This window comes from Delphinus delphis, chromosome 4 (genome assembly GCF_949987515.2).
Source record: "Delphinus delphis chromosome 4, mDelDel1.2, whole genome shotgun sequence".
NCBI lineage: Eukaryota > Metazoa > Chordata > Mammalia > Artiodactyla > Delphinidae > Delphinus > Delphinus delphis.
The window spans coordinates 87,282,264-87,309,948 of record NC_082686.1 but is presented as its reverse complement, the minus strand read 5'-3'; the positions used below and the strand labels follow the sequence as shown (position 1 = coordinate 87,309,948).

The 27,685-nt window shown below is 38.5% G+C and overlaps 2 protein-coding genes and 1 pseudogene across 3 annotated transcripts in view; 1 reads left to right on the top strand and 2 right to left on the bottom strand.

Annotated features, from left to right (window-relative positions):
• On the top strand, positions 1 to 27,685 carry ACTL6A (actin like 6A). Its single transcript, XM_060011090.1, has 14 exons — positions 1 to 152; positions 7,189 to 7,265; positions 7,429 to 7,603; positions 10,967 to 11,067; positions 12,898 to 12,995; positions 17,917 to 18,011; positions 18,300 to 18,406; positions 18,504 to 18,593; positions 19,759 to 19,820; positions 20,450 to 20,564; positions 20,715 to 20,795; positions 22,759 to 22,854; positions 25,379 to 25,465; positions 27,226 to 27,685. Exons 1-14 carry the CDS (start codon positions 128 to 130, stop codon positions 27,304 to 27,306), a joined length of 1,290 nt encoding a protein of 429 aa, XP_059867073.1. The 5' UTR covers positions 1 to 127; the 3' UTR covers positions 27,307 to 27,685.
• LOC132424190 (small nuclear ribonucleoprotein G pseudogene) lies at positions 12,157 to 12,545 on the bottom strand (annotated as a pseudogene).
• The window catches only part of MRPL47 (mitochondrial ribosomal protein L47), a 33,194-nt gene continuing 23,903 nt past the window's right edge, over positions 18,395 to 27,685 (bottom strand). Inside the window, exon 7 of one of the 2 annotated variants that reach the window (XM_060011092.1) lies at positions 18,395 to 18,532. In XM_060011092.1, coding sequence (XP_059867075.1) covers positions 18,475 to 18,532 — 58 coding nt within the window. In that variant the 3' untranslated portion in view covers positions 18,395 to 18,474. The remainder of the gene's footprint in view (positions 18,533 to 27,685) is intronic. The other variant, XR_009519305.1, reaches the window with a different exon arrangement.

The following is a 27,685-nucleotide window of genomic DNA, read 5'->3' as shown; positions in this document are numbered from 1 at the left end:
TGCCTGAGGGGGGTGGCAGTGGAAGTTAAGGGAGTCGGGGACCAACGCTTCTCCGGACCCGCAGTCGCGGCCGTTGCAGTCACTTCACCGGGTGGCCTTTAGCGTAGGAGTCGCGTCGATAGCAGCCATGAGCGGCGGGGTGTACGGGGGAGGTGAGTGAGTGCGGCCGATGGAGAGAGCGCGCCTTTTTAGCGCGTGGGATTTGTAACCGCCGCCCCCAGCCCTCCCCTCTCCTCCCCCAGCCCTCCCCTCTCCTCCCCGGCGGCCCTTCCGGTCTCCCTGTCTCGGGACCCCGGCCTCCCCGCCCCATCTCCGCCCCGCGCTCTGCCCGCCCCTGGACCCCCCCCCCCCCCCCCCGCCCCGGCTCAGCGAGTGCCTCAGGCGCCCGGAGTCGCCGCCCCCTGCGGCTCCTGCCAGCTTCGGCCCGCGGAGGAGCCGGCTTTCGAGGGTGCGCGCCGCCTCGGGGCTAGGCGGGCAGCTCCTCGCGGGGGCCCGGCCCGACGAGCCGCGGCTGGGGTGACCGGCCCCGGGGTTTCCTCTCTCACAGCCGGCTCTGTCGGCGTGTGTGCGCTCGCATGTTCTTAAACTTGGGAGGTCCTGGCAGTTCTCCGGCGTGGACGGAAGGTTTCCGCGGCGTCCCGGAGATGGCAGAGCGAGTCCTGAGGAGTGGAACTGATTGAAGGAGTGGCGGTCACTCAGGACGCAGCCTCCTCTGCGTCCGCGCCCCGAGCTCACTCTACCTCACACCTTTCAGTGACTCTTGCCTATTTATTGACTGTGGATGCTCCGGAGTTACCTGTGGGCGGGTCTGCTCCGGCTTAATTTAGGAACACATGTAATTGAAGGATGGTTACGGTTGGGTGGGCTGCGGTGTAGTGAACGATTACCACGGGCCTGGGGACTACACAGACCGGGGTTAGAATAATATCAGGCTCACCATTTAGTAAGCTCATTGGCCTTGGGCAAGTTACTTAACTTTTCCCAACTTCAGGCTCCTCTTTTGTGGAATGATGGTTCCTACCCATTGGGGTGGTTGTGAAGGTAAATGGGATAATGCTACACTTGCTGCTCAAAGTATGATCCAAGGATCGGCAGCATCAGCATCACCTGCAAGCTCGTTAGAAATGCAGACTCTTAAGCCCCACTCTAAATCTACTGAGTCAGAGCCTCCGGTTTTGCAAGATACCTAGATGAAGCACTGATGTGTATGATTCATGCTTTGTGTTGTGTTTGATGAGTTAGAGAAGAAAGAGGCAAACCCAAAGTGCTGCTTTTGTTATTGTTGCTTTCTGAAGCGGATGGCATTTTATAGGTAGGAGATGAAAATAAGGTTTTCAAAGGTTTTAGTAGTTTTGGAGTGACGTTTGAGTCCCCACTCAGGTGACACGCTGACCCTCACCCTCTCCTTCTCCATATATGCTTTTGGTTTTGACTTCTCAAATGTGAGAGTCAGTAGTTTTCCAGTTTTACTTTTGAGAAAGCCTAGTGGATCTTCATGATTTACTTCTTCCCCATCAGAAGATGTAATCCTGACAGAAAGACCTGATCTATGTACCTTTGCCTTATGGAGGCTGCTGACTCTTTTGACTTTCAGGTTCACTGATCCAAGAACCTAAAGGCTGTCCACTGAGTATTTCCTTACAAGGCATTGTTTAATGTGACTAACGTAGAAATGGATACTAATAATGCCAACAGTTAACGTTTATTGAGTGCATACTGTGTACCAAGAACTGTTCCAGAGGCTTTTCATGCATTGCATTTAATACATGCATTAGGTCAGTTAATCCACAACAACCACTGGAGGTGGTACTACTTATCCCCATATTATTAAAGAAGAAAATGAGGTGTAGAAGAGGTTAACCAGCCCAGAGTTACATAACTTTCTAGTAAGTGGGGAGCAGGAAAAGAAAAGGCATTTCAGTAAAACCCTTCCCCATAAAAAAAAAAATTAAAAATAAAAAGATTTTGGTTGTTTCTCCATAAGCCATTTTTCAAGTATGGAATCACAACATACTCATGTATGGTTTAGGTATTCAGAATAAACATCCTGTTTCTCATTTGCTTATGTAGAGGAATATATCTTAAAGCCTATTTCACATATAAAGTATATAAAACTCACAAAAATAAGTGTATGATTTTGTGTTTGAGCTACTACTGTATGGCCAGTATTTATAGTGGGTCACATTTTCCAAAGGGTTTACTGTGAAAGGGTTTCCAAATTCTGAGAATCAAGAGTCTTCTTCCAATTAAAATTCTACTATGTCCAGTTTACCACACTGATTAAGACAGGAAAATAACTGATTTGTTAGATTTTTCTTTTCACACAAAAAAATTTTGAGTGCTTGCTATGTGCAAAGTATAGCTTCTGCCTTCAAGAAACTCGCAGTCTTGTAAGTGAGTCAGTCAAATAAATAGACACCATATTTAATTTATTTTTAGTTGTACATTCCACCCCAGACACACACACACACACACACACACACACACACACACACACACACACACATTCAAAGCTGAAGTTGGAATATTATTGATGGCGTGGCAGAGCTTAATTGGCAGCATGTTTTTCTCCTAGTGGTGCGTGAACTAATGGTGCAGCTTATAGTTTATAGTGTCTTATATGGATGATAAATTCAGTGAAGTATGTTCAATAATGACAATATATAGAAGATACAAAGATAGCACAGACAAAAAAGTTATTAACTCAATGTGGAAGAGTCAAGGGACTTTACAAAGGAGGTTATGAGGATGATGAAAGAAGAATAGAGAGGGACAGCGTATGCAGAGTAGATGGTGTGTTTAGGAGACAACATAATCTTCAGTAATGGTAGTGTATGAGGTGGAAGGAGAGACTGCTGCCAGATTATGCTAGGTCTTGAATATCACCTGGGTAGAATAATTTGAATTTTATCTTGGGATGATGGAAAACCACTGAATGATTCTCCCTTTTCTTTTCATTGAAGGATTTATGTACCAAAATGTTCAGTTACAGTTTTGAAAGATAACAGTGCAGCAGTTTGAAAGGTGGATTGAGATGGTAAAGATGGAAGCACAGTACCTGTAGGGAGTTGTAATTCCTGGTTGAGATAAGAGCTTGACTCAAGGCAGTGGCAATGGTATTAAAGAAGAAGGGATTTGAGAAATATTTAGCAGAAATATTTGTCAGAACTTGATGAGGGATATGAAGGTGTTCAGGAAGATTTTTGCCTCTGATGACTGGAGCCACTACTAACTGTGATAAGCACAGCTGAGATTAGATTAGGCAGGACGGGGACAAGGAGACAGTGCTTCAGGTATGTTGAATTTGAGGTACTCATGGGACATCAGGTGAAAGCAGTGTACAGTAAGAAGTTTGAGATCTGGATCTGGATGAAGGTGAGGGCTTGAGAGAGATTTGAGATTGGAAGTACCACTGTTTAGGTAGAAATTGAGGCTGTAAGAGTGGAGCAGGTTACCTAAGAAAGGGTAAGTTAGAGGAGGGGACTGCTAACATGGAGTCCTTGGCCTCCCTAAGGAGTCCAGGGATATAACTAACTGAATTTTTTTTTTTTTTTGCGGTACACGGGCCTCTCACTGTTGTGGCCTCTCCCGTTGTGGAGCACAGGCTCCAGACGCGCAGGCTCAGCGGCCATGGCTCACGGGCCCAGCTGCTCCGCGGCATGTGGGATCCTCCCGGACGGGGGCATGAACCCGTGTCCCCTGCATCGGCAGGCGGACTCTCAACCACTGCGCCACCAGGGAAGCCCTAACTAACTGAATTTTATTCTAATTAGTTTCTTTTATAGTCTATTTGAAAACATTCTAAGAAGACATTCATAAGTGTCCTAAGCTGTCTGTATTAGTTTTCTAGGGCTACCATAACAAAGTACCACAGACTGGGTGACTTAAACAACAAAAATTAATTTTTTCACAGTTCTGGAGGCTAGAAGTCTGAGATCAGGTATTGACAGGGTTGTTTTCTTTGGAGGCCTTTCTGCTTGGCTTTCAATGGCCGTCTTCTCCCTGTGTCTTCACATGGTCTTCCCTCTGTACATATCTGTGTCCAAATTTCTTCTTCGTGTAAGGATATCAGTCATTGGATTAGGGCCCACCCTAATGATTTCATTTTAATTTAATCATCTCTTTAAAGACCTTATCTCCAAACACAGTCACATTCTAAGTTACTCGGGGTTAAGACTTCAGCATATGAATTTCAGCCTTGAACATTGTCAAAGGGGTCCATGGAACAGAAAAGGTTAAAAGCCCTGGTGCAAGGCAAATGTTTGATCCTTGAGAACAGGAGTAGAAAATTTTGGTTAACCAAGCAATTAATTCATTTAGTTAGGATATTTCTTTACCCAACATTCTGGTAATCAAAGTGTTAGAGTTTACCAGTTCATGTCATTGGTATACAATACTTACTGTTTGTACCTTAGTTTACATGCTGTGGTGAAAACAAATGCAGTGTTCTCCTTTAAGGACCTTTTCTTTCAGACAAAATAATTTGGATCAGAGATTGTATAGAGAAAAGTTGATTACTTTGGGAAATGTAACAAATACAGAAACTTCCTTTCAAACATAGGTGGCTCTTCATTTTACTTCAATAAAAATGAGATCACTATTCTGTAAGGACACCATCTCTCAACTGTGATAATTGTAGTGTAATAATTGATCTTTATTTTTTAAATTATTTTTTTAGTTTTTGAAATACTTTAAACATTAAAAAGTAAAGTATATGTAAGTTTATATATGATACTTCTGTACTCACTACTGAGATTAAATAAATGTAATGTTTTGTCAAATTTGCCTCAGATATTTTACGAAATAAAATTGATATTGTTGAAATCAACAATATAGATAAAATCTATATTGTTGATATAGATTCCTCTTCTCTGCCTCCTTAGAGGTTACCAGAAACCTGAAGTTGGTATGTAATATTCCCCAACCCTATGCATATTTTTATACTTTTATTAAGTGAGTGAATCCATAATGAATTAAGTAGTATCAAAATATGTGTGCATAGTAACTAGCTTTTTAAACTAATTCTTTTGAGATTTATCCATGTTAATACATGTAGATGTAGACCATTCATTTTTTTTTCTGTTTTTTTTTTTTTTTTTACGGTACGCGGCCTTTCACTGTTGTGGCCTCTCCCGCTGCGGAGCACAGGCTCTGGACGTGCAGGCTTAGCGGCCATGGCTCACAGGCCCAGCTGCTCCGTGGCATGTGGGATCCTCCCGGACTGGGGCACGAACCCGCGTCCCCTGCATCGGCAGGCGGACTCCCAACCACTGCGCCACCAGGGAAGCCCTAGACCATTCATTTTTAACTGCTATGTAGTATTTCACTCTATGAATAAACTGTAGTTTATTTTCCTACTGAGAGACCATTTAATCTTCCTACCTTTTCCTGTGGCACGCAGTGTGATGATAATAATTATAATGGCAGCTACCACTTATTGTGCTTATTATGTACCAGGTACTGTTCTAAGTGCTTCCATACTTCTAGCATCCTGCAAGACAGGGACTATTATGCACATTTTACATATGAGGAAAGTGAGGCAGAGAGGTTAGTAAATCACCTGAGGTCACATAGCCAGTGAACGTTCTCTTACATGTCTCCTTGTGATATACGTGAGAGAGTTTCTCTAGAGAAGACGTAAGTGTAATTTCTATGTATGCACATTTTCAACTTTAGTAGATATGACTAAATTGCCCATAGTGGTTATATCAGTTTACAACTTTTTTTTTTTTTTGCGGCGCGTGAGCTTCTCTCTAGTTGTGGTGTGCGGGTTCCAGAGCGCAGGTTCCAGGGCTCTGTAGTTTGCGGCACGCAGGCTTTCTAGTTGAGGCGCATGGGCTCAGTAGTTGTGACGCGTGGGCTTAGTTGCCCCGCGGCATGTGGGATCTTAGTTCCCTGATCAAGGATTGAACCTGCATCCCCTGCATTGGAAGGCGGATTCTTTACCACTGGACCACCAGGGAAGTCCCAGTTTACAACTTTACTAGCAAATGTGTAAGAGCTCCTCTTTTTCTACATCTTTGACAATACTTGGTCTTACCAGCCTTACTAATTTTTGTCAATTTAATTGAGCTAAGTAGTATTTCTTTATTATTTTTAATGACTGAGTGAAAAAATCCTTTGAAAAATCAGTGCCTAGAAAACCCAAGTGCTTTGTTTTAGGAGGCGTGCTGTTTTGGGTGAAGTATTTTTAAAGTGTAATTAGAGGCTTTTCTCTGAATTTGAATATGAAAAAAAATACTAGCTTTCTCTCTCAGTATTAAACTTTTATCTCCTACAAATCTGGAAATGTGCAAACTTTAATGATACCTTCATTTTAATGATTTTTACCTGGCCTATATTATTATACCTTAAATTCTTATTCTTTAGGTTCCTTATTTTTCTTGGGGTTTTGCTAAGTTTCTTCCCTAATTGCATGAAATATCATGTTGATTAACGTATGAAAAAAATGGTATGCCTTAGTGTACTGGATAGCTTTCCTTTGCCCCTCCAGATCCACTTTCCACCCATTTCCACCCTCTCTGTGCCCTTAAAGACTGACCCTTGTAGACTGCATCAGTGGACTCTCTTGGCCTCTGGTTTGGCCAATGGTAGGGTAACCATACTTGCTGCTTTGTGTCTCTTGTCCTGGTATAATTATTAATAGGGGCTCCTATCACATTCAGTAGTGGCTCAGTTAGGGTGAGAAATTATAAGATCACCCTAGCCAGTGGTGAGAGAGGTTGGCAAATGTATTAGTCTGGTTCCTTTTCCTCAGGGTCAGCCAAGGCTGATTCCATCCCTCAACTGAAGATCACAGCTCCTGTCCGATGCCCTCCCAATACACGTCTCTCTCCGGGTTCTGGTTTCTTCAATTCTAAGTGTGGCAACAGATTTGTTATTACTAGTCCTAGGGTACCATACTGTCCTTTCTGGTTTTCCTATATTTTGCCTGTATTTTTGTAAGTAGACCCTTTAATAAGTAAACTCTCCTTAAATTGCCTAATTTTAGTGTACCACCTCTTTCCTGATTGAACCTCTACTGATATACTGTGTATGACTTGTTAGATTTTAATTAAGTGAATCTTCAAGGTGTATTTAAAACTTGGTTCAAGCTAGTAATAATATGAATATAAGCACATTAAGTACTCTTAATTTTCACATGATACTTGTAAGTCGTTAATGTTAATTATCTTTTCATCTTTTCAGATGAAGTTGGAGCCCTTGTTTTTGACATTGGATCCTATACTGTGAGAGCTGGGTATGCTGGTGAGGACTGTCCCAAGGTAAGTGGAATGGTAGAGTTAATTGGATATGCAAAAGCCATTCATGTAGAGTTAAATTTATGCGGAAATTCTGACTCAAATATGGTAAAAGACATTAGTTGGTGGAAATGACTTCTTGGTAAAAGCAGGTAAAATTTGTAAATAATGTTTTTGACTCTTACAGGTGGATTTCCCTACTGCTATTGGTATGGTGGTAGAAAGAGATGATGGAAGTACATTGATGGAAATAGATGGTGATAAAGGCAAACAAGGCGGTCCCACCTATTACATAGATACTAATGCCCTGCGTGTTCCGAGGGAGAATACAGAGGCCATTTCACCACTGAAAAATGGGATGGGTACGATGTTTTTTTCTATGGATTTGATTCTAAATGTAGAGTATGCATAGTATATTTTAGATATAAACCAATGGCTTCTTAAAAGTTGAACATCAGCTATTTTTTTGTTGTTTTTATTCCATAAACTGATGTTCCAGGCACTGAGAATACAAAGATGCATAAAACGTGTTTCTTTTCCTCAAGAAACTCATAGGTAGAGGAGATAGATGTGTGTATATGTGTGTGTGTGTGTGTATATATATATATACACATACACATATATATATATATAGGATAAGTGCTATAATGTAACTATGTTTGATAAGCAGTGGGATTAGAGACGGGGGGTATATAACTCTATCATTGGGGGTCAGAGATGGTTTTCACAAAGGAGGTAACTTTTGTACTGAATCTTGATCACTGAATAAGAATTAGCCTTACTGACAAGGCTGGGTAAATTAGAGCAACCAGCATGTGTGAAGAGATGGTGTTGTGGAAGAAACTTCCATGTTTAGAAGTGTCATCAATTAAGTATGGCTGTAACAGTAGGTACATTATGGCCAATTGCAGGAAAGGTAGGCAGAGAGCAATCATAAAAGGGCTTGTAATGCCAGGAGTATATTAAGCTGGTAACTGAAAGGTAACTCCAAAGGAATTTAAACAGCATTTTATATATAAATGCTCATATGTGCCAGCTGGAAAGATTAGTCTAACAGTCCTGTGTAGGCTGGATTGGAGGGAGATACTAGAGATAGGAAGATCAGTTAGGGAGGTGAGTCCAAATGAGAAATGAAGAGGGTTAAAATTTTAATACTGATGGCAGAGATCCTGAGGTGGCTGTCAGAGATATCCAACACAAATGGTACTAAGTGTTTAAAGAGTTGAGAAAGTTTCCTAGATTTTTGATTGGAGTCACTGAATGGGGGGTACCATGCATTGAGGTAGGAATAGCAGGGGAAGGAGCAAGTTTTATGGTCTTAAAAAGCAAGTGTAAGACCCAAGATCACTCTCAGGTCCAGTTATTCACTAGAAGGACTCACAGGACTCAGCATGTCAGTGTACTCACAGTTAAGGTTTATTATGCTGAAAGAATACAAAGCAGAACTGACAGAAAAAAGGGGCATGTAGAGAAGTCCAGAGGAAACCAGTGCAAGCTTCCAAGAGCTTACAGTGAAGTCATAAAGGATGCGCTTAATCCCTCCAGTAACCAGGAACATGTGTGTGTGGTCTACTAGTAGAGCTCATTAAAGACTCAGTACCCTACTTCACACTCACAGGATGGCTATATTATGAAGACAGACAATAGCAAGTGTGATGAGGATATAGAGAAACTGAAACCTCCATATCTATTTCTGGGAGAGAACAAAAAATGGTTCAGCAGCTTTGGAAAAATTTGACAGTTTATTAACAGGTTAAACATAAATTCACCATGTAATCCAAACAGTTCCACTTCTAGGTATCAACAAAAGAGAACTGAAAACATATGTCCATACAAATACATATATGCAAACGTTCAGAGCAGCATTATCCGTATTAGCCGAAAAGTGGAAATAGCCCAAGGTGCATCATTGGATGAATGGGTATACAAAATGTGGTATACCCATAAAATGAAGTACTATTTGGCAATAAAAAGAACAAAATACTGATATAAGCTAAAATATGGAAGAACCCCAAAAGCCTTATGCCAAATAGAGGAAATCAAATGCAAAACTCCACATAATGTATGATTACTCTAATATGGAATGATCAGAGAAAGCTAATCTATACAGACAGAAAGTAAAGTAGTCGTTGCTTGGGGCTGTGGATGGAATGGGAAGTGACTGCAAAAGGGCATAAAGTTTCTTTTTGGGATGATGGAAATATTCTAAAATTAAATTGTAATAATATTCACACAACTTTGTAGATTTACAAAAGAAAATCATTTAATTGTACACTTAAAATGGATCCATGTTATGGAAAATTATACCTCTAGAGAGCTGTTAAAGAAAAAAACTGGAAGGACATTTTTTGTTGCAAATATTTTATTTCTTATATTATCTTGATACTTGGAATAAATGACTGTCTTTTGGATACAGAAAAAAGAAGAACTCAGTACCCATGGTTTTTATTAGGGGCTGGTCATGTAGGTACTCTGTGCCTAACATGTTCCAAAACCCCAGACTCCCAGAAGGAAAGGTATTCCACATAAACCACACTGTATAAACAGTTGAGGCACAGTGAGCTATTCGTATTTGGGGAAAGTTTTATATCAGTGTAGGGAACTGTTTACCAAACAAGTTCCTAGATGCCAGCCAAGGGTCAGCCTTGCAAGCAGGCCTTTCTCAGGTCTGCTAAGTTAGCTCTTTCTGCACAGCAAGTAGATGAGCTTATTAGTTCAAAGTGTTTGAATATAGGTGCTGATCTAATAAGCAGGTGAGAGAGATTTTAAGCCATGGAGTTGATTTTTTTTTTTTTTTTACCAGAAAGAGTTTGGGATATGAGAAGAGGTTTGAGGATAGGATTCCTTATGAAAATTTATTTCCATGTATGTAACCAATAGAGGTGCCTGTGAAGGAGAATGAGAAGGAACAGTTAGGGAAGTAGGAGAAAATTCAGGAGAAGGCCAAGAAAAGAAAAAGTTCTAGAAGTAAAGAAGTCCAGTGATTCTCATTGTTCTCAGCTGTGGCACTGAGCTTTACGCTAAGAAGGGGAAAGAGAAGTTAAAGCTACAGAGGAGGTCCATTGATCAAAAAAACCCCATCCTGAGAGGCCTATAGAAGTATGTTTACAAGGAATGACATTGCTTTGTTGGACTGCGGCAGAAAAAGTTTGTAAACTCTTGAGTCAGTAGTGTCAGATAGTAATTTAGAGAGGTCAGATGAGATTACAAATGTATCCACTGGATTTGCCTGTTAGAAGCTCATCAGTAACTTATGCGAGCAGTTTCAGTGGGATGTTTAGGTGGAAGGCAAATTGAAGACATACTATTCTCTAATTTTTTTTAAGTCTTTACATCTTTTTTCATATAGATTGTAAGCTTTTTAAATGTCAGCTCTAGATCATACAGTTCTTCTGTGTTTTCTCCTACCATTTGAATTGCGTTTTGGGCCTTTAATAAGTACTTACTGAATAATATTTATTTGGTATTTTACGTCTATTTGATACATTAATTACACCTGGGACAGGTCTAGGGGTTGTAACTGTTGGGGCTGGAGAAACCGTATCTAGAAGACAAAGATGATGTCTATATGAAGTGCTGTGTTATGAGGCAGAGCTGTAAAATAAGTAGGTTCTGTATATTACAGTGTCAATATTAGTGCTAAACCATTAGACACAGTCTCTCAAAAGATGTTGTATTAATCTTCGATTAAGCATTATTTTCAAGGTATTAATCTTATATTTTAGTTGAAGATTGGGATAGTTTCCAGGCTATTTTGGATCATACCTACAAAATGCATGTCAAATCAGAAGCCAGCCTGCATCCTGTTCTCATGTCAGAAGCACCGGTGAGACAAACTTTTTCGAGTTTCTCTAGGTTGTTTATTTACTCATTTGAAGAGTGTTTCCGTTTTCTTTAAGAGACATAGAAATTCATGTTTTGAATTTTGAAGATTAGGGAAAGGGAGATTCATTTATAAATACTCTTACAACTTTTATTTTTATTATTTCAATAATTAAAATACTCAAAGAACAATAATTAAAGCACCCTAGTGGGTTCTGGTGGTTATTTATCTGTTTTTTCTGGGAATTTAACATTTGATTTCCTTGGGCTGCTTCCCATTTTGGTCAGTTGTCCCTTATCCCTCAAGGGCAGTGTATATCTGCTTTTATACTCAACCTTAAGAGTGACTAGATTCACTCTTTTTTTTTAAATATAAATTTATTTATTTGGCTGCATTGGGTTTTCGTTGCTGCATGCGGGCTTTCTCTAGTTGCGGCGAGTGGGGGCTACTCTGTTGAGGTGCGCAGGCTTCTCATTGCAGTGGCTTCTCTTGTTGCGGAGCATGGGCTCTAGGTTGCGCGGGCTTCAGTAGTTGTGGCACGTGGGCTCAGTAGTTGTGGCTCACGGGCTCTAGAGTGCAGGCTCAGTAGTCATGGCTCACGGGCTTAGTTGCTCTGCGGCATGTGGGATCTTCCCAGACTCAGCGTTCTAACCCGTGTTCCCTGCATTGGCAGGCGGGTTCTTAACCACTGTGACACCAGCGAAGTCCCTAGATTCACTCTTAAGATTTAATAATACTTCATGTTTATAAGAATCCTGATATCCCTATACTTTGAAAAGTCTGTAATTTCTAGAATTCATAGCAGCAGACAATTTTACTTATTAAATAATAAAATTTATATTTAAAGTCAATGTTGAACTAGGGCTGGAAATTGCTAGACCAGAGACTCTTGTGAAATACATTTGGTACAGAGTCAAAAGGGCCCAGAAGACTAGATAATGATTATAAATTATCAATATTTTGTTATTGTTTTCTAAACTCTAGTTTCTTTTGAGTACCATCTACAAGTGGGAGAATTTGGTGGTTTAAAATGCATATTTAAGATTTTGATGACTAGATTCACTCTTTTTTTTTGACTATTACCAAAGTTTATTTAACAAAAAAGTTCAGTAAGAAAATGTACACGACCCAGTTTTCATCGCAGTAAAATGTGGAGAGGGGACATGTGGAAGCAGTTGATTTCTCTGTTGAAGACAGCTATTGTTCATAACTCGTTCCAAGGCTTCTAACATGATGGTACTATTTCCTCGTATTACCACCATTCCAGTATTGTTCTGTTGCCCACTAGTTGCTATCTCCACACATTCATCTATCATAAGATTCATAAAGAGATCAAATCCCCTTAATATTCCTTGGACATGTCTGCCACCACTTAATTTCAATGATAACTTCTTGTCCATAAATTTCTTCAACTCGGGAGGGTGAGCTTTGCTCATGATGTCTACTCCACGAGCTCAAAGATGCCTCCAAACGGAATTCGAATTGTCCCTCACGCTTAGATTCACTCTTAAGATTTAAAAAAAAAAAGATTTAATAATACTTTGTTTATAAGAATCCAGATTTCCATATACTTTGAAAAGTGTAATTTCTAGAATTCATAGCAGCAAACAATTTTATGTATTAAATAATAAACTTTCTATTTATTAAATTTATTACAAATACATAGAAATAAATGTTGTAAAGATATTATGAAGAAGATTTTCCATGGTATTTTACTCTATTATTAATGTTTTACATCTTTGTTAATGTAGTGCTGAAATGAATTTTGAGATAAATCAACACTTTAGTTTTTAAACAATAAATAATTTGCATTTCTTTTTCCCTCTTTTCAAGTGGAATACCAGAGCAAAGAGAGAGAAACTGACAGAGTTAATGTTTGAACACTACAACATCCCTGCATTCTTCCTTTGCAAAACTGCCGTTTTGACAGCGTATCCTTGAAGGAGTAATACCCAACTTCTCTTTAGGAGTAACTGTGGTGCTGTTAAAGGTGATACCTTCAGCAGGAAGACAGGAGCCACTTCTTGCTTGTTCGGAAGTTGAGGCGTTTTTCTCCATTGCTTTTAGATATCTATCTTTTAGTATTCTTATTGGAACTGATGCATGTGAAAATATGAGAGGGAGATAGGAAAGAAGCACTCAAATTCTTCTCATTAATTTAACAAAGTTTAACAAAAACAAAAATTTTGTTTTTAGAAGGGGAATGTGACGACAGGACAGTATCTAAGTCAGTTGACCTAGCTGAATTCAAAGATTGCCATTTCCTTCCTCTTCTCCAGTACCTTAGAAAAGTGGAAATTGGATGTAAATTCATTTAAGATTTAATCACCAAATATTTTTTACAAGCATATTAAGGGACAGACAAGGAAATATTATGTCCTGATCTCAAAGAATAATATTCTTGTTGAAAACTAAATAACAGATTTAAATAGTACTTCAAAATAGCATTGGCAAAAGTCATAAAGAAGTACATGATTAATTTGAATTTTTCAAATAGCAATTGTAGTTCAGTGGAGTAATATTGTAGCCTGACAAGCCTTTGTAAAGAAAAGAGAATTTAGTTGCAGGATGTGGGGGAAGGAGACCTATATTTAGAGTTCAAGTTCCAGTGCTTATAAACTGATCTTGAATTAGGTACTTAAAATTTGAACTTCACTTTTTACTCATTTATCTGGTATACCTCCCTGGATTGCTGTAATAATCAAGCGAATTTTATATGTGTGAGAATCACTGTGGTAACTGTAATCTAACATTTGTCGTGGTGTGTCTTGGAGATGACTTTAGCACAAATGTGGAGGTGGAAAGTGTAAGCGTTCTTCACAGTGACTTAGTTTAGAGTTGAAGATTTATGTTCGGCTTCAGAACAAGTTGTAAAAATATGTTTAGATCAGACTGTAGAAGTCTTGCATGTTAGATTTTAAAAATGTGAACTTTAGACTCAAGAGAACCATTGCAGGTTTTGAGTAGAGGAAGGAGGGAGAGTATTAGCAGACTCATTGTGTGCATTATATCATTTAATTTTCATAATAATCCTGTCAGGAATCGGAGTCAAAGTAAGCAAACTGGTCCCAGTCCACAGCTTGAAAACGGCAATTCTGAATTTGAACATAAGATCTGTTTGGCTGCTTCCTTACAAGGAGTATGTAAACAGAATTGGTATTGTTTTATTTTTTAACTTTTTATTATAGAAAATTTCTTACACAAAATAAGATAGAATATTATATTGAACCTCCATGTGCCCATCACCCAGGGTCAACAACTTTCAACACAGAGCTAAGTGGTATTAGCTATAACCACAGGCACTCCCCCTCCCACCATGGTTTTGAAGTAAATCCCAGACATTAAGCATGTATCTGTACAAGATGTTACCATATGTCTCTTTTTTTTTAAAGATATAACCACAATTTATTTTCTTTTTTAAAAAACAGTTTAGTATATTTGAATCAGGACCCAAGCAACAGGGATCATGCATTGTATTTTGTTCGATATGTCTCTTAGGTCTCTTGTGGTCTGTAGATTGTACCCACCCTCCCCTTTATTTTCTCTTGTAATTTATTTGGTAAGGGAAGTAGATTGTCCTCTAGAATTCCTAACACTTCTGGCTTTTGCTGACTGGTGTTTTTTACTGTGTTCTTCTAGCCCAGAGGTTCTCAAACTTTTTATACCTAGAGCTTTTATTTATGTGGATCATATCTGGTAGTATTTGCCATATTAGAAATTAAGACAGAAACTTAAAAAAATTATATTTGCTTATTTTAAGTAAATTAATAAGCCCATTGTATGATAATATAAATAAAATATTTTAATAAAAAATAACTGTGTTTTCCAAAACCAAAAATATTAATGAGAAGGGTGGCTTCGTTTCACAGTTTTTCAAATGTCTTTAACGTTGGACTTAATAGCAGAAGTTGGATTCTCATATCACATTCAGTCTGTTGTGTATCACACGACATAGCCTCTGGAAAAAAAACTGTCTTGTACATTTATGAGAGAATGACAGTGAAAAGGGCAAATAACATCTTAGTATTATTCTAAAAATTGTTTTGACTTCCTAACCATGGCATTGGGATTCCTTTACACTTTTAAAAATTACTGAGGATGACGCAGAGCTTCTGTTTTTTGTAGGTTATAACTATCAATATTACTGTTTGAGAATTTAAAACTAAGACTCCTTTTAACATTTTCTTATTAATTTAATTAAAAATAACAAAAATACACACATTAACATCGACAAAAATAACAGTTTTATGAAAAAGATAACTCTGTTTTCCAAAACAAAAATATTAGTAAGAAGAGTAGTATTGTTTTATCTGACTTAATTGATAGCTGGGCTCTTATCTGCCAGCCTCAGGCTCTGTCCTCTTGACACCTCAATTTGCGAGGCAGGCTTCAGCCTTCTCCTGTCAGAGCTGCATGCTGTTGGAGAATTCATTGATTTAAAAAGGTAGCAAAATCACAGAACTCATTGGTGCACCTCTGTTTTTCAAGAATGCATTGCCCTTCTGTTCTCTGCATTTTGTTGGTCCCCCTGCAGTCCTGCAGTTGAATAGTTCAGTTGTCAACCAGAGATTTGGGTAGATTTTATACTCAGATTTTGGGTTTTATCCCTTCTGTGGTTCTCTTTCTTCCAGAGTTTCTACCTTAAATGTCCAGCTTTTCTTCCACCCTTGAACTCCTTTCTGTGTTCACTCAAGGTGGTAAAGTTGCGATTTTTCATCACTGCTTTCCTGAACCATAGCCATGGAGCTGGGAAGCACTTTTAGGCGAGGAAGCTGCAAACTTGCAGTTTTTACCCCCTCTGGTTGCAGTTTCATGAAGATAAGTTTTGGCTGAGTTTTGACTACTTTTGAATACTTTCCAGTATCTTAAAATGGTCACTTAAAATAATTTGTCCAGGTTTTATAATTACCATCTTCAGGAGAGCTTACATACTTTTAGTCTGGTGTTACTGTATCACTTTGTACTAACAGAGATAAAATTAGTGTTTATGTATATAGATGACCAGAGATCAATGGAGTACCAGTAATAGCAAAGATAAATTACTAACCTATCGTTCTGGCTATTTATTCTCAGACCCCTTTCCTCTGATCGTTCCTGCCCATGCCTTAGTTCTCTGCCCTTAGCCCTTCATCCCTCTTGACATGTTCTTTCTGGTTTAACTATCTATTTCCTTGGCTTCAGATACCAGTTATACACTGACAAATTCCAAATCCATGTTTGTATCCCAGATCTTTCTTGTGAGCTCCAGGCCCACGTCCAGCTGTCTACTAGAACTTTTTTCTATTAGTTATCTGTTTAAGCACTTTAAACTCAATATATCCAAAATTCTTCTCTCCCGTCAAATTTATTCTTTCTCCTTTGTGTATTATCTTACTCCCAGTTGTCTAGACCAGAAATCTTTCTCATTAACCCTTCAGATTTTGTAGTTATCAAGACCTGTCTATTCTCCAGCCTCCCCCGGCCCCAAACCAAACCCTCAAATCCATTTATTTCTCTATCCACTGCCATTGCATTAGGTGCACCCCTTCCTCTTATCTTGCCCAGTCTTCACACTGCAGCTCTGGTCATCTTTGTTAATTGCCAGTCTGCTGATTTAAGCCAGAATCATCTTCCACAGCCTTGCCTTTCTTCTCCTTTCAGGCCCCACTGAACTATGCTGCACTTCCCTGACCTCTTCACTATGCTCTCTTGCCTCCTCGCCTTCCCGCATGTTTCTCCTCTTCCCCATGTCCCCCTCCCCAGCTTACAATTGAATTTCCCAGGGACCGGTTATATTCCTATATACTCTCCCATGGCATCTCAAACTGTTCTTTTTATAGCTTTATTGATCTCTGCTGCACTTATCAGGATATCCTTCAGGGCAGAGACAGTTTTGGTTCACCTCTTCGTGTCTTCTCTGCTTAAGGAGTGCTAGTGAGAGAATGACCTCCCTGCTGCCCTCCTTTATTGGGCACCAGACCTATCACTAGGCACATAATAGATGGTCAGTAAATATTTGATGATCCAGTGAATGGCTCTACTCCTAAATGTTGGTTTAGGATGTTCACGTGATGTAGGCCTTCTGCAGCACAGAGCTGTGGAAAATGGGATAAGTGGAGTCTGCTGATATTCACTGGCTGTTGAATCTGCCTGGAATAGCCTTCCTATTGAGTTGGGGGAGATGATGATAACAGCCACTCACCTGCCAAACTGCTGAAATGGTTCTTTAATCCTATGTGAGAATGGTTTTAGTTCTTATCTCAAATGTCACAGCCTCCCACTGTTCTTACCAAGTTTCTATAGATTTAGTTAAATGCTTCTCAGTTTGTTGTAAGCCCTTTGATCTGTGCCAGGGACTTTGAATAATTGTGCTAATTTGGACCAGTTTAACAGATGTCTCTCTGGGATAAAGGTTTCTCTGACTTCCTCACACCACCATTCTGGAAGTCCTGCCTGTTCTCATTTGTTTTGAAACCAGAGTTATTATTTGATGCCAACTTTCATCCCCGTATTTATTTTATTATTTTATTTATTTTTTAATTTTTTTTGTGGTACGCGGGCCTCTCACTGTTGTGGTCTCTCCCACTGCGGAGCACAGGCTCCAGACATGCAGGCTCAGCGGCCATGGCTCACGGGCCCAGACGCTCCGCAGCATGTGGGATCCTCCTGGACCAGGGCACGAACCCGTGTCCCCTGCATCGGCAGGTGGACTCTCAACCACTGAGCCACCAGGGAAGCCCTATTTTATTTTTTTTTAACGCATTTTAAGCCACAACGCACATGTTTTAAAAATGCCTTAATAAAACCTTCCCTTTACAATAAACATTATTTTAGGAACCTTGATACTTTCTTTTCCTTAATGCTTTAAACTAGATTTGCTAATGGTCGTTCTACTGGGCTTATCTTGGACAGTGGAGCCACTCATACCACTGCAATTCCAGTTCACGATGGCTATGTCCTTCAGCAAGGTAACTGTATTTAACCAGGGTGCACAGAGGACACAGATCATGAAATAAAGCAATGACTTGGACTATCAAAGTATATCAGTTTCCCAGTCATGTCTTTAAGTGTTTTTTTTTTTAATCTTTAGTATATAGTGTATATTTAAAACTGATGCATGGCTTCATTCATGCCTGGAGGGATAGTTCCATTAATTCTGCTTGAAAACAATTAATCATGTATAAATACACAGAGGAAATTTGTCCCAGGGAGTTTGGATGGAATGCTTTCTTAGCCTTGTTTAATCTGTTTCATAGGCATTGTAAAATCCCCTCTTGCTGGAGACTTTATTACTATGCAGTGCAGAGAACTCTTCCAAGAAATGAATATAGAACTGATTCCTCCATATATGATTGCATCAAAAGTAAGTGATGAATGAATTTTATTTCTGGGATTTACCTCCAACTCCCCACCCCCATGTCGTGAACTCTGTTAACCTAGCACTTGCTCTTGACACTCAGGAAGCTGTTCGTGAAGGATCTCCAGCAAACTGGAAAAGAAAAGAGAAGTTGCCACAGGTTACAAGGTCTTGGCACAATTACATGTGTAACGTAAGTAACCCTTATTCTCTTTACGAAAGCATTATAGGCTGTAAGTCTTTGACTAGAGTATGAGCACTTTATATTTTCAAACTTATATTTTTAATGATATTTTACAAACAAAATTAATAGCTTTTGGCGGAGTAGGGGGGTGCTTTTCATGCTTGTCAGATATCTCAACAAACTATATTCACTTGGATTACTGTGGTGAGACCTGAAAGGAGCTTTGGGATAAAAACAAGCATTATGCTATTCTGTACATTTTTTGACTAAGAAAATGGTTTTAGTGTATAGAGACCTGCTGGTATGGCTCAGTTACGTTCCCTTTCCTAATATGAGTCAGCTATGTAAAAAAATGTGTTACTGTTCACAGCAAGGAGCCAACAAAAGGTTTTCTTTACTGAAAATCCATCTCTGAACATGACTTACTGACGGGAGAGGTTAGTAAAACAACCTCTCACACCACAATATACATTCATTTTTAACAGTAAAAGGATATGAAAGTCATCATTTACTATGGCAGGGATATATCCTATTTGACAGTTTCTTACACCTAAGGATAAAGATTTTTTGTGGGTGTTTAGTACAAGGAAAAATTGTGAAAATGATTAATAATTGCGCCTAGACCTTAGACAGGATTTTTCCTTAGCAGCTCAGAGGTCCTATGTATTTCACTGCAAATTTTTTAACTGTTTTATACTATGTCAGTCATTAAAAATTCCATAAGATACAATATATATGCATTTTATATATATTCAGCTAATGAAATCTTGCTTCTAAGCTTATTTTAAAGGGAAAAACAGTAAATCAACTATAAGCCAATAAAAATTTTAAAGAAAAAAATTTTTAAAATGGGAAAACAGTGTTCTAAAACCAATTTTGTTATGCAGGACTGGGGTACAAGGGTTCCCACTTGTTTTTTTATCTCATCATTTTTCCATAATGTTTGTAATTTAAATGTTATATAATTTAACTTATAATGCGAGTGTTTAGAATTGGGTTTCTTGATGCTCAGAGTCCTTACTGGGTAGATTTATACCCTTGAAATGAGTTAGCCATCCAGGAATGTGGTACAGTTTCATTAAGAAAAGTGTTTTTAAAATAATGTTACAAAAGTATAGACTGCAAAGACAAATCTCAATAATTTTGTTTCTTATCCTTTTTTTAAAATCCATAGTGTGTTATCCAGGATTTTCAAGCCTCAGTACTTCAAGTATCAGATTCAACTTACGATGAACAGTATGTTTTCTTATTTTTTCTACAAGACTTAAAACTTAATAGCTTTTTAAAACCTTCATACTAATCTTTTAAAAAAACTGTATACTTAATATATAACTGAATCACTTCGCTATACACCAGAAACTAACAAAACATTGTAAATCAACTGTACTTCAATTTAAAAAAAACTGTAGGGACTTCCCTGGTGGCACAGTGGTTAAGAATCCGCCTGCCAATGCAGGGAACACAGGTTTGAGCCCTGGTCCGGAAAGATCCCACATGCCGTGGAGCAACTAAGCCTGTGCACCCTAGAGCCCGTGCTCTGCAACAAGAGAAGCCACTGCAATGAGAAGCCCGCGCACCGCAACAAAGACCCAACTCAGCCAAAAATAAATAAAAATTTAAAAAAAAAGATTTTTTTTGAACTGTGTACTTCATAAATGAGGAAAGAAATTGATTTGTTTAGTTTAAAAAATTGTAGAATATGCTTAACTGGTCTAAAGGTAAAAAGTTAAGAAATACTGAATAACATTTTAAAAGAAAATAAGATATCCCTCTGCTTTCTTATAAGTTGATGATTCCTTAGTAGTTTATAATTCTGAAGAGGATTGTTTTTGTCTTTTGTTTAATATTGTTTGATATGTTTTCAGAGTAGCCGCACAGATGCCAACTGTTCATTATGAATTCCCCAATGGCTACAACTGTGATTTTGGAGCAGAACGGTTAAAGATTCCTGAAGGATTATTTGACCCTTCCAATGTAAAGGTATAAAAGCTTATTTTTATAATTAGCCTGGTTTTTCCTTTAAAGATCTCTTGTAATTACAAAACCTAAATAAGACTGACTTAGCTTTTTTGGATGTGCTTTATTGTTTGAAGGTCTTCTGTGTGACTACTCATTTCTATTTTGTTATAGGGGTTATCGGGAAATACAATGCTGGGCGTCAGTCATGTTGTCACTACAAGTGTTGGAATGTGCGATATTGATATCAGACCAGTAAGTGCCAGTCTCATTTATGGCATAAAGGTATCTTTTAGGGCAATCTAGTGCCCCATTATTTATAATGGCCATCATTATTTAAGTTGGCAACTTTGGCCATTGACTTTGAAGTCCATTTTGTAAAAATATGTAAAAAAATGAAGTTCTACTAGAAAAGGAAAAATGCAAAACTCTAGAGCTGTGTCCAGTGTGGTAGCTTTTGGCCACATGTGGCAATTCAGTTAAAATAAACAGAAATTTAAATTTCAATTCTTCGGTTGCACTAGCCACATTATAAATGTAGCTAGTTGCTGCTCTATGACAGTGCAGATGTAGAACACTTCCATCATCACAGAAAGTTCTTTTGGACACCGCTGTTCTAGAGATTTCCTAAAACGTGACATACCGAGATACAGATTATTGGTGATTTTTAATGTACCTAGTACAGTTTTACTTTTTATTTTTCAGGAAGGTGTGGTTTAAGATTTAAATTATGTAACTTTTACATGGAGTTTAGATATAAACTTCATATTTTTTGTGCTTTTCCAAGCTGTTTGTTTCATCAGTTTATTTCTTGCCAAGTTTTAAGGACTAACTCCATATTCCATACCATACTAATTATTAGATAGATTATATCTTATTTAAACGCTAGATTTAATTTGTAGCCAACGTATTGCCTTGATTTTCTTTGAGTTAATGCATTTGCTTAGAGCATTGTGCTAATAGCTAAGGGTCTATAAAAAATCATGTTGTTCAAAAAAGACTTCCAGGTAGTTATGAAAAATGTTCTTTATTTCAACTAATTACCTGCCTGGGATGTGCTGCTTCTAGGATAATGGGGTTGTAAGCATGCAATTTTTTAGTATAAACTCAAGGGGAAGGCAGTTGATTTGAAGTACATTTACTGTAAGACATTGCTAACTTTGTTTTTTATTGAGTTTTCTCCTTTAAACTATTGTTGACTGCAGAGGAGGAGATGCTTCTATATTCCATTTTCTCTTTCAAAAGTTAGATGATTTAGACATTTGGAATAAATTTTTAAAATATGAATTTAGCCACTAAAAAAGCAGGCTGACATTTAACTTTCTGATGCATACATGCAGATTAGAGGTAGATATACTCCTTATTACTGAGAATTTATTTTTGGCGGGGGAGGCCTCAGCACGTGGATTTTGAAAAAGTTCGTCTCTGCAGAAGAGAAAGGTAGCAGTCATTTTGGCCAGGACTGTTGTCAGAGTATGCATTATCCACCATAATCATTAAACCTTGCCTAATTTTAAACATTGCAACTTCTAGATGTACATTCTGAGATGATGTAATTATGAAATATACCTCTAATGAAATACTGGCAGCTATCTGCCAGAAAATTATGATTGGATTGTAGAATAATTGCTTTAAGATAGTGATTCTTAAATTTTAATGCACAGTAGAATCATCTGGAGAGTTTTCTTTTTTTATAAAATTTATTTTTGGCTGCGTTGGGTCTTTGTTGCTGCGCGTGGGCTTTCTCTAGTTGCAGAGAGCAGGGGGTTACTCTTTGTTGCGGTGCGCAGGCTTCTCGTTGTGGAGCACAGGCATACGGGCTGCAGTAGTTGTGGCGCACGGGTTTAGTTGCTCCACAGCATGTGGAATCTTCCCAGACCGGGGCTCGAACCCATGTCCCCTGCATTGGCAGGTGGATTCTTAACCCTGCGCCACCAAGGAAGTCCTCATCTGGAGAGTTTTAAATAAACCAACAAAAACTTTTCCTGGACCCCATCCCCAGAGATTTTTATTTAATTGCCCCCAGGTATTGGTGTTTCAAAAGCTCCCTAATGAGTTGAATGCAGCCAGGATTGAGAACCACTAGATTAAACTAGTAGGTCTATGTAGAAGTAAAAATTAAAAAAGGGAAAATTTTACTGGAAGACATGGTTTTATTTGTAGTTGTATTTAAAACTGTTGGAAACATTTGGAACTAATTTTTTTGTTTTCATCCCAGGGTCTCTATGGCAGCGTTATAGTGGCAGGAGGAAACACGCTAATTCAGAGCTTTACTGACAGGTTGAATAGAGAACTCTCTCAGAAAACACCCCCGGTAAGTTTTGTTTGTTCTTTAGTGGTATTTTTCAGTCATATGTATCCTCACTGCTGGTGGAACTTTATATAGTTTGTTTTTCAGTAGGTTGATGGTATTTTGTGTCTGCCTGGTATGGTATTACTTAAAGTTAATACCCCTTATTAATCAAATTTTTCTAGATGACATCTATTAGTTACTCTTGTACTGTCTGAATCTCACTTTATTCATTGATTCCATACTTAAGTACCTATAGTCTGTTAGGCACTAAGGATAGAAAATATAGTCCCTTCCCACCAAGGGCTTAGTCAGTTAGGAGGAGTAGACATGCAGAAAATAAAAACTGTAATGTGCTAAGTGGTTCAGTATGTCATCAACCAGGCCCTCTTAAGAACACTGAGGGGAAAGCACTTAACTCCCTAGGAGTGTCAGAGAAAGCCTCATTAAGAAGCTGTTTGAATGAACAGGAGTTCAGCTGGTTGGCAGTTTATGAAAGGACATCTAGGTAGAGGGAATACCATGTGCAGAATATGAAGGGAAGATGGCATATTCCAATATTTTGAAGTAGTTGGCTTATAGTCTGTGTAGAAGTGGGGAGAGCTATATGGCTGGAAAGATGAGCACGATGGTATATTATGTCCTAGGGCTGCCGTAACAAAGTACCACAAACTGGATGGCTTAAGACAACAGAAATTTATTACCTCTCAGTTCTGGAAGCTAGAAGTCTGAAATCAACATGTCATTAGGGCCATGCTCTCTGAAACGTACAGAAGAGAATTTTTCCTTCCCTCTTTCTAGCATCTCATGATTTGCCAGCAATCCTTGGCGTTTCTTGGGTTGCAGTTATAGCACTTCAGTGTCTATCCCCGTTGACATGTGGCATTCTCCCTTTGTGGGTATGTCCTCTTAAATGAACTCTAGTTGTAATGGATTAAGGGTCCACCCTACATCTGCAGAAACTCTATTTCTAAATTAGGTCACATTCACAGCGACCAGGGATTATCAACATACCTCTTTGGAGGATACAGTTCAACCCACAGAGATAGGTTCCAGGTCATGTCACTTATTAATAGCAAACTTACAAGATAAAATCTGGCAGAGGACTAAAGAGCTTTTATGTTTTAAAAACATCCCTTGGTGCACTGTGATAACTTTCAAAAGGACAGAAGAACCTGGTTTAGGGAGAAGGTAGTTTACGTGGTACATTAGTAACAGAGTAGTAGTCATAGTCTTTAGATTTTTAAACTTCCATCAAGTAGTTTTTTGTAAGGTATTTTGCGATAAATATTACATTTTAAAAAACTTTATTAGAGATTACATAGGCCCTAACAGAATCTATAGAATTTGTGTACTTGATAGCCTTTGGTTTCTCATATAAAGGACTGTTTTACATATGCCACATTTTTATATTTGTTATTTTTATATTTGTTATATTTTATATTTGTTATTTGTTATGTAAGTATTGATATAGGCACAAGATTGATACCTCCTTACATTCTTGGAGATATAGACTGACCTGGCATCTACCTTAATTATAATACTAATCATTAGATTTCACAAAAGTCCCAGAATAATGAATATAGACTTGGGCTGTCCCAGGTCTGGTCAAGACCAGTTAGATACTATCCTTGTCTTTTAGGAGGCAATTAAAATTTAATGAAATCCATTGTAATAGATATCAACCAGTTCCTCACCTACAAAACCCTGTGTTCATCCCTCCTGCTCTCAGCACCCCTCCCTCCCATTCCACATACCCCTGCTACATACACAGTTATTTCACTGTGAAAAAGACTCAAACTGTATGTTCATATATAGAATAATTGGTAAGTATCAACAATTTGAGAACTATCCCCAGAAGCAAATTCCTAGGTAGGGGGAAAATCTCTCCATACAGGAAGTGAGATAGGGATAGTGCTGAGCCATAAAACCATGTTTATTGAGAGAGTGTTCCAGCAGAACAGAAACACTAACTTGAAAGAAAGCAGTGTGAATAAACTTTCCTGAGATCTTATGTCTGTGTTTTGATTTGGATGGGGGCAGGGAGGAATAGGGAGGGTTGAACTAAGATTCAACCCTTGAGGGATGAACTAAGAGAGGAGGGATTTTGAAGGCCTAAAAAAGTAAGTTAGAAAGTTGAGGAGCACTACAGAAAGGGCAGCAGGTTGGGATAATAATTATACTTGGTGTTGGACAAAATGAAATAATATATGAAGTACTTAGCATAGTACCTGATTTATAGTGTTAAGTACTTATTTTGCTGTTTTAGGATTAAATTCTGAATGCCATGCTGTCTAGTATGCAGTTTTGTAAGGTTTATATAATTTATTTTCTTATTCAACTACACATTACAAGACATAATCAAAGTACTTTAAAATCCTATACAGTAGTCCAACCTATGCCTACTATTAATCTGGCTACTACAAAATAATCATGTGTAATTAGTGCTTGAACCAGAGCCACTAAAAGGTCATAACTTGAATTTCCTAAGTTGAGTCACTTGTTCTATTTGATCCTACTAATACTTATTCTTCCCTTTCTATTTTAGAGTATGCGGTTGAAACTGATTGCAAATAATACAACAGTGGAACGGAGGTTTAGTTCATGGATCGGTGGCTCCATTCTAGCTTCTTTGGTTAGTAGATAAACTACTTTGCAAAATAGTTGAAGATTCTTATTTAATTTAAATGTATCACTGGAAATACTGAATTTAGCAGAAAGACTAAAAATCCCCATGGATCATTTATCTTTGCAGTTTTTAGCTATCAAATTAGTAGAGGACCTGATGCCAGTTTTACATGTTCCAAAATGACAAAATGCCTCAATGCCTTTTTAGTGGGTATTGTCAGCCTAATTACAGTTTCCCCTTTCACACAGAGGCGGGCATCTGTTAACTTATCCTCGCCTCTTTTAATAATACTCCCATTGGCTCTGGTCAGGACTTATCTGCAGCACATTTAAAATTAAATCATTCCGGGCTTCCCTGGTGGCACAGTGGTTGAGAGTCCGTCTGCCGATGCAGGGGACACGGGTTCATGCCCCGGTCCGGGAAGATCCCACGTGCCGCGGAGCGGCTGGGCCCGTGAGCCATGGCCGCTGAGCCTGCGTGTCTGGAGCCTGTGCTCCGCAACGGGAGAGGCCACAACAGTGAGAGGCCCGCGTACCGCAAAAAAAAAAAAAAAAATTTAAATCATTCCTTCTTGGGTTCTGGTTGCTCCCTGGCCTGTTGGTGAGGTAGAGTATGTCAGGAATTGGTTCTTGGGGCAAATGGTGAAGTCATGGTGTTGGGGTTTGTATGCTGCTTGGACTGGTGCCTACTGTGAATCAGGAGGAAGTCCTTGTACTTATCTGCACCCTAAATTTGGAGGATTTCCCCTTCACCTCAGAGCAGCCAAAGTAAATGTCACTAAGTACTTATGCTAAACATTTTAAAAAGCTATTAACTATTAAATGTTTGTAACTGTCCATTTATATATTTCTGGTCTATGTTCTGTTTCTAGTCTTTTAATGATCTTAGTTCAAAACTGGATATGAAACAAAACAATATATGAATCCACTTGAATAATCATAGGGAATGGATTTCTTCTGCTTACACGTCTTAGTAGTAATGTAGTCCACGTTCCTTCCTCCTTTAGTCATTTTCCTCCTTTGACCTTCTGTTTATTTTGCATAGTGCGTGTGTACTGTCGTTTGTGTACTTGTAAAACTTTATCCTAGTTTGAGTTCTAAACGTTACCATTAATCAAATGCTAGAACATTTCATCAATGCTGTACTAGGATCAAGCCTTCCAACAATTTCTGTTGTTGCCTTAATCAGTCCATCATAGCTAAACTCTTCATCTTCCTTTCCCAGCATTTTCTAAATCCTCATGACAGTATAGAAAGATTTAATATTCTATATAAACTTGGGCAAGATTAAATAGTGTCTTTGCACGTTCTGGAGGAGGGCAGAAAAAAGAAGGGTGTAATTTTATTTATTTATTTATTTATTTGTGGCTGTGTTGGGTCTTCATTTCTGTGCGGGGGCTTTCTCTAGTTGCGGCAAGTGGGGGCCACTCTTCATCACGGTGCGTGGGCCTCTCACTATCGTGGCCTTTCTTGTTGCAGAGCACAGGCTCCAGACTCGCAGGCTCAGTAATTGTGGCTCACGGGCCTAGTTGCTCCACGGCATGTGGGATCTTCCCAGACCAAGGCTCGAACCCGTGTCCCCTGCATTGCCAGGCAGATTCTCAACCACTGCGCCACCAGGGAAGCCCAGAAGGGTGTAATTTGAGTACTATTTGGGGAGGGGTTTAAGAGTTCTTCAAAAATTAGGAGTTGTGATAATGAAGGTATTAAAAGAAACAATTTTCTAATAGAAAGGTACATACGTAATTTTTTCTTTCCATTTCACAGGGCACCTTTCAGCAGATGTGGATTTCCAAACAAGAATATGAAGAAGGAGGGAAGCAGTGTGTAGAAAGGAAATGCCCTTGAGAAGAGTTCCCAAACAACTACCTTCTTTGTCACCTTACGTTTCATAGCTTTAGTATACTCAGGAAAAGAACAACCATCTTTTGTAGAATGTTTATACATTTTTGCATATTTCAATTTCCACTTAAATTTTTTAAGGCTTTAACTGGCTCTGTAAATTAAAATAAGTTTGTGCTTTCCTTGAAATGCACTTATTCTTATTACAAGCATTTTATAATTTTGTATAAATGTCTATTTTCTCTAAATATTTTGCTTTCAGTAAAATGCTTTCCAACTCTGTTTATGGTAGAATTGCTTTTTATTGACTAGTAAAACTTACTGCCTATGTTTTTTACCTTAGGCTTTCAAAATTAAATAAAAATTACTAGCCACTCCAGAAATA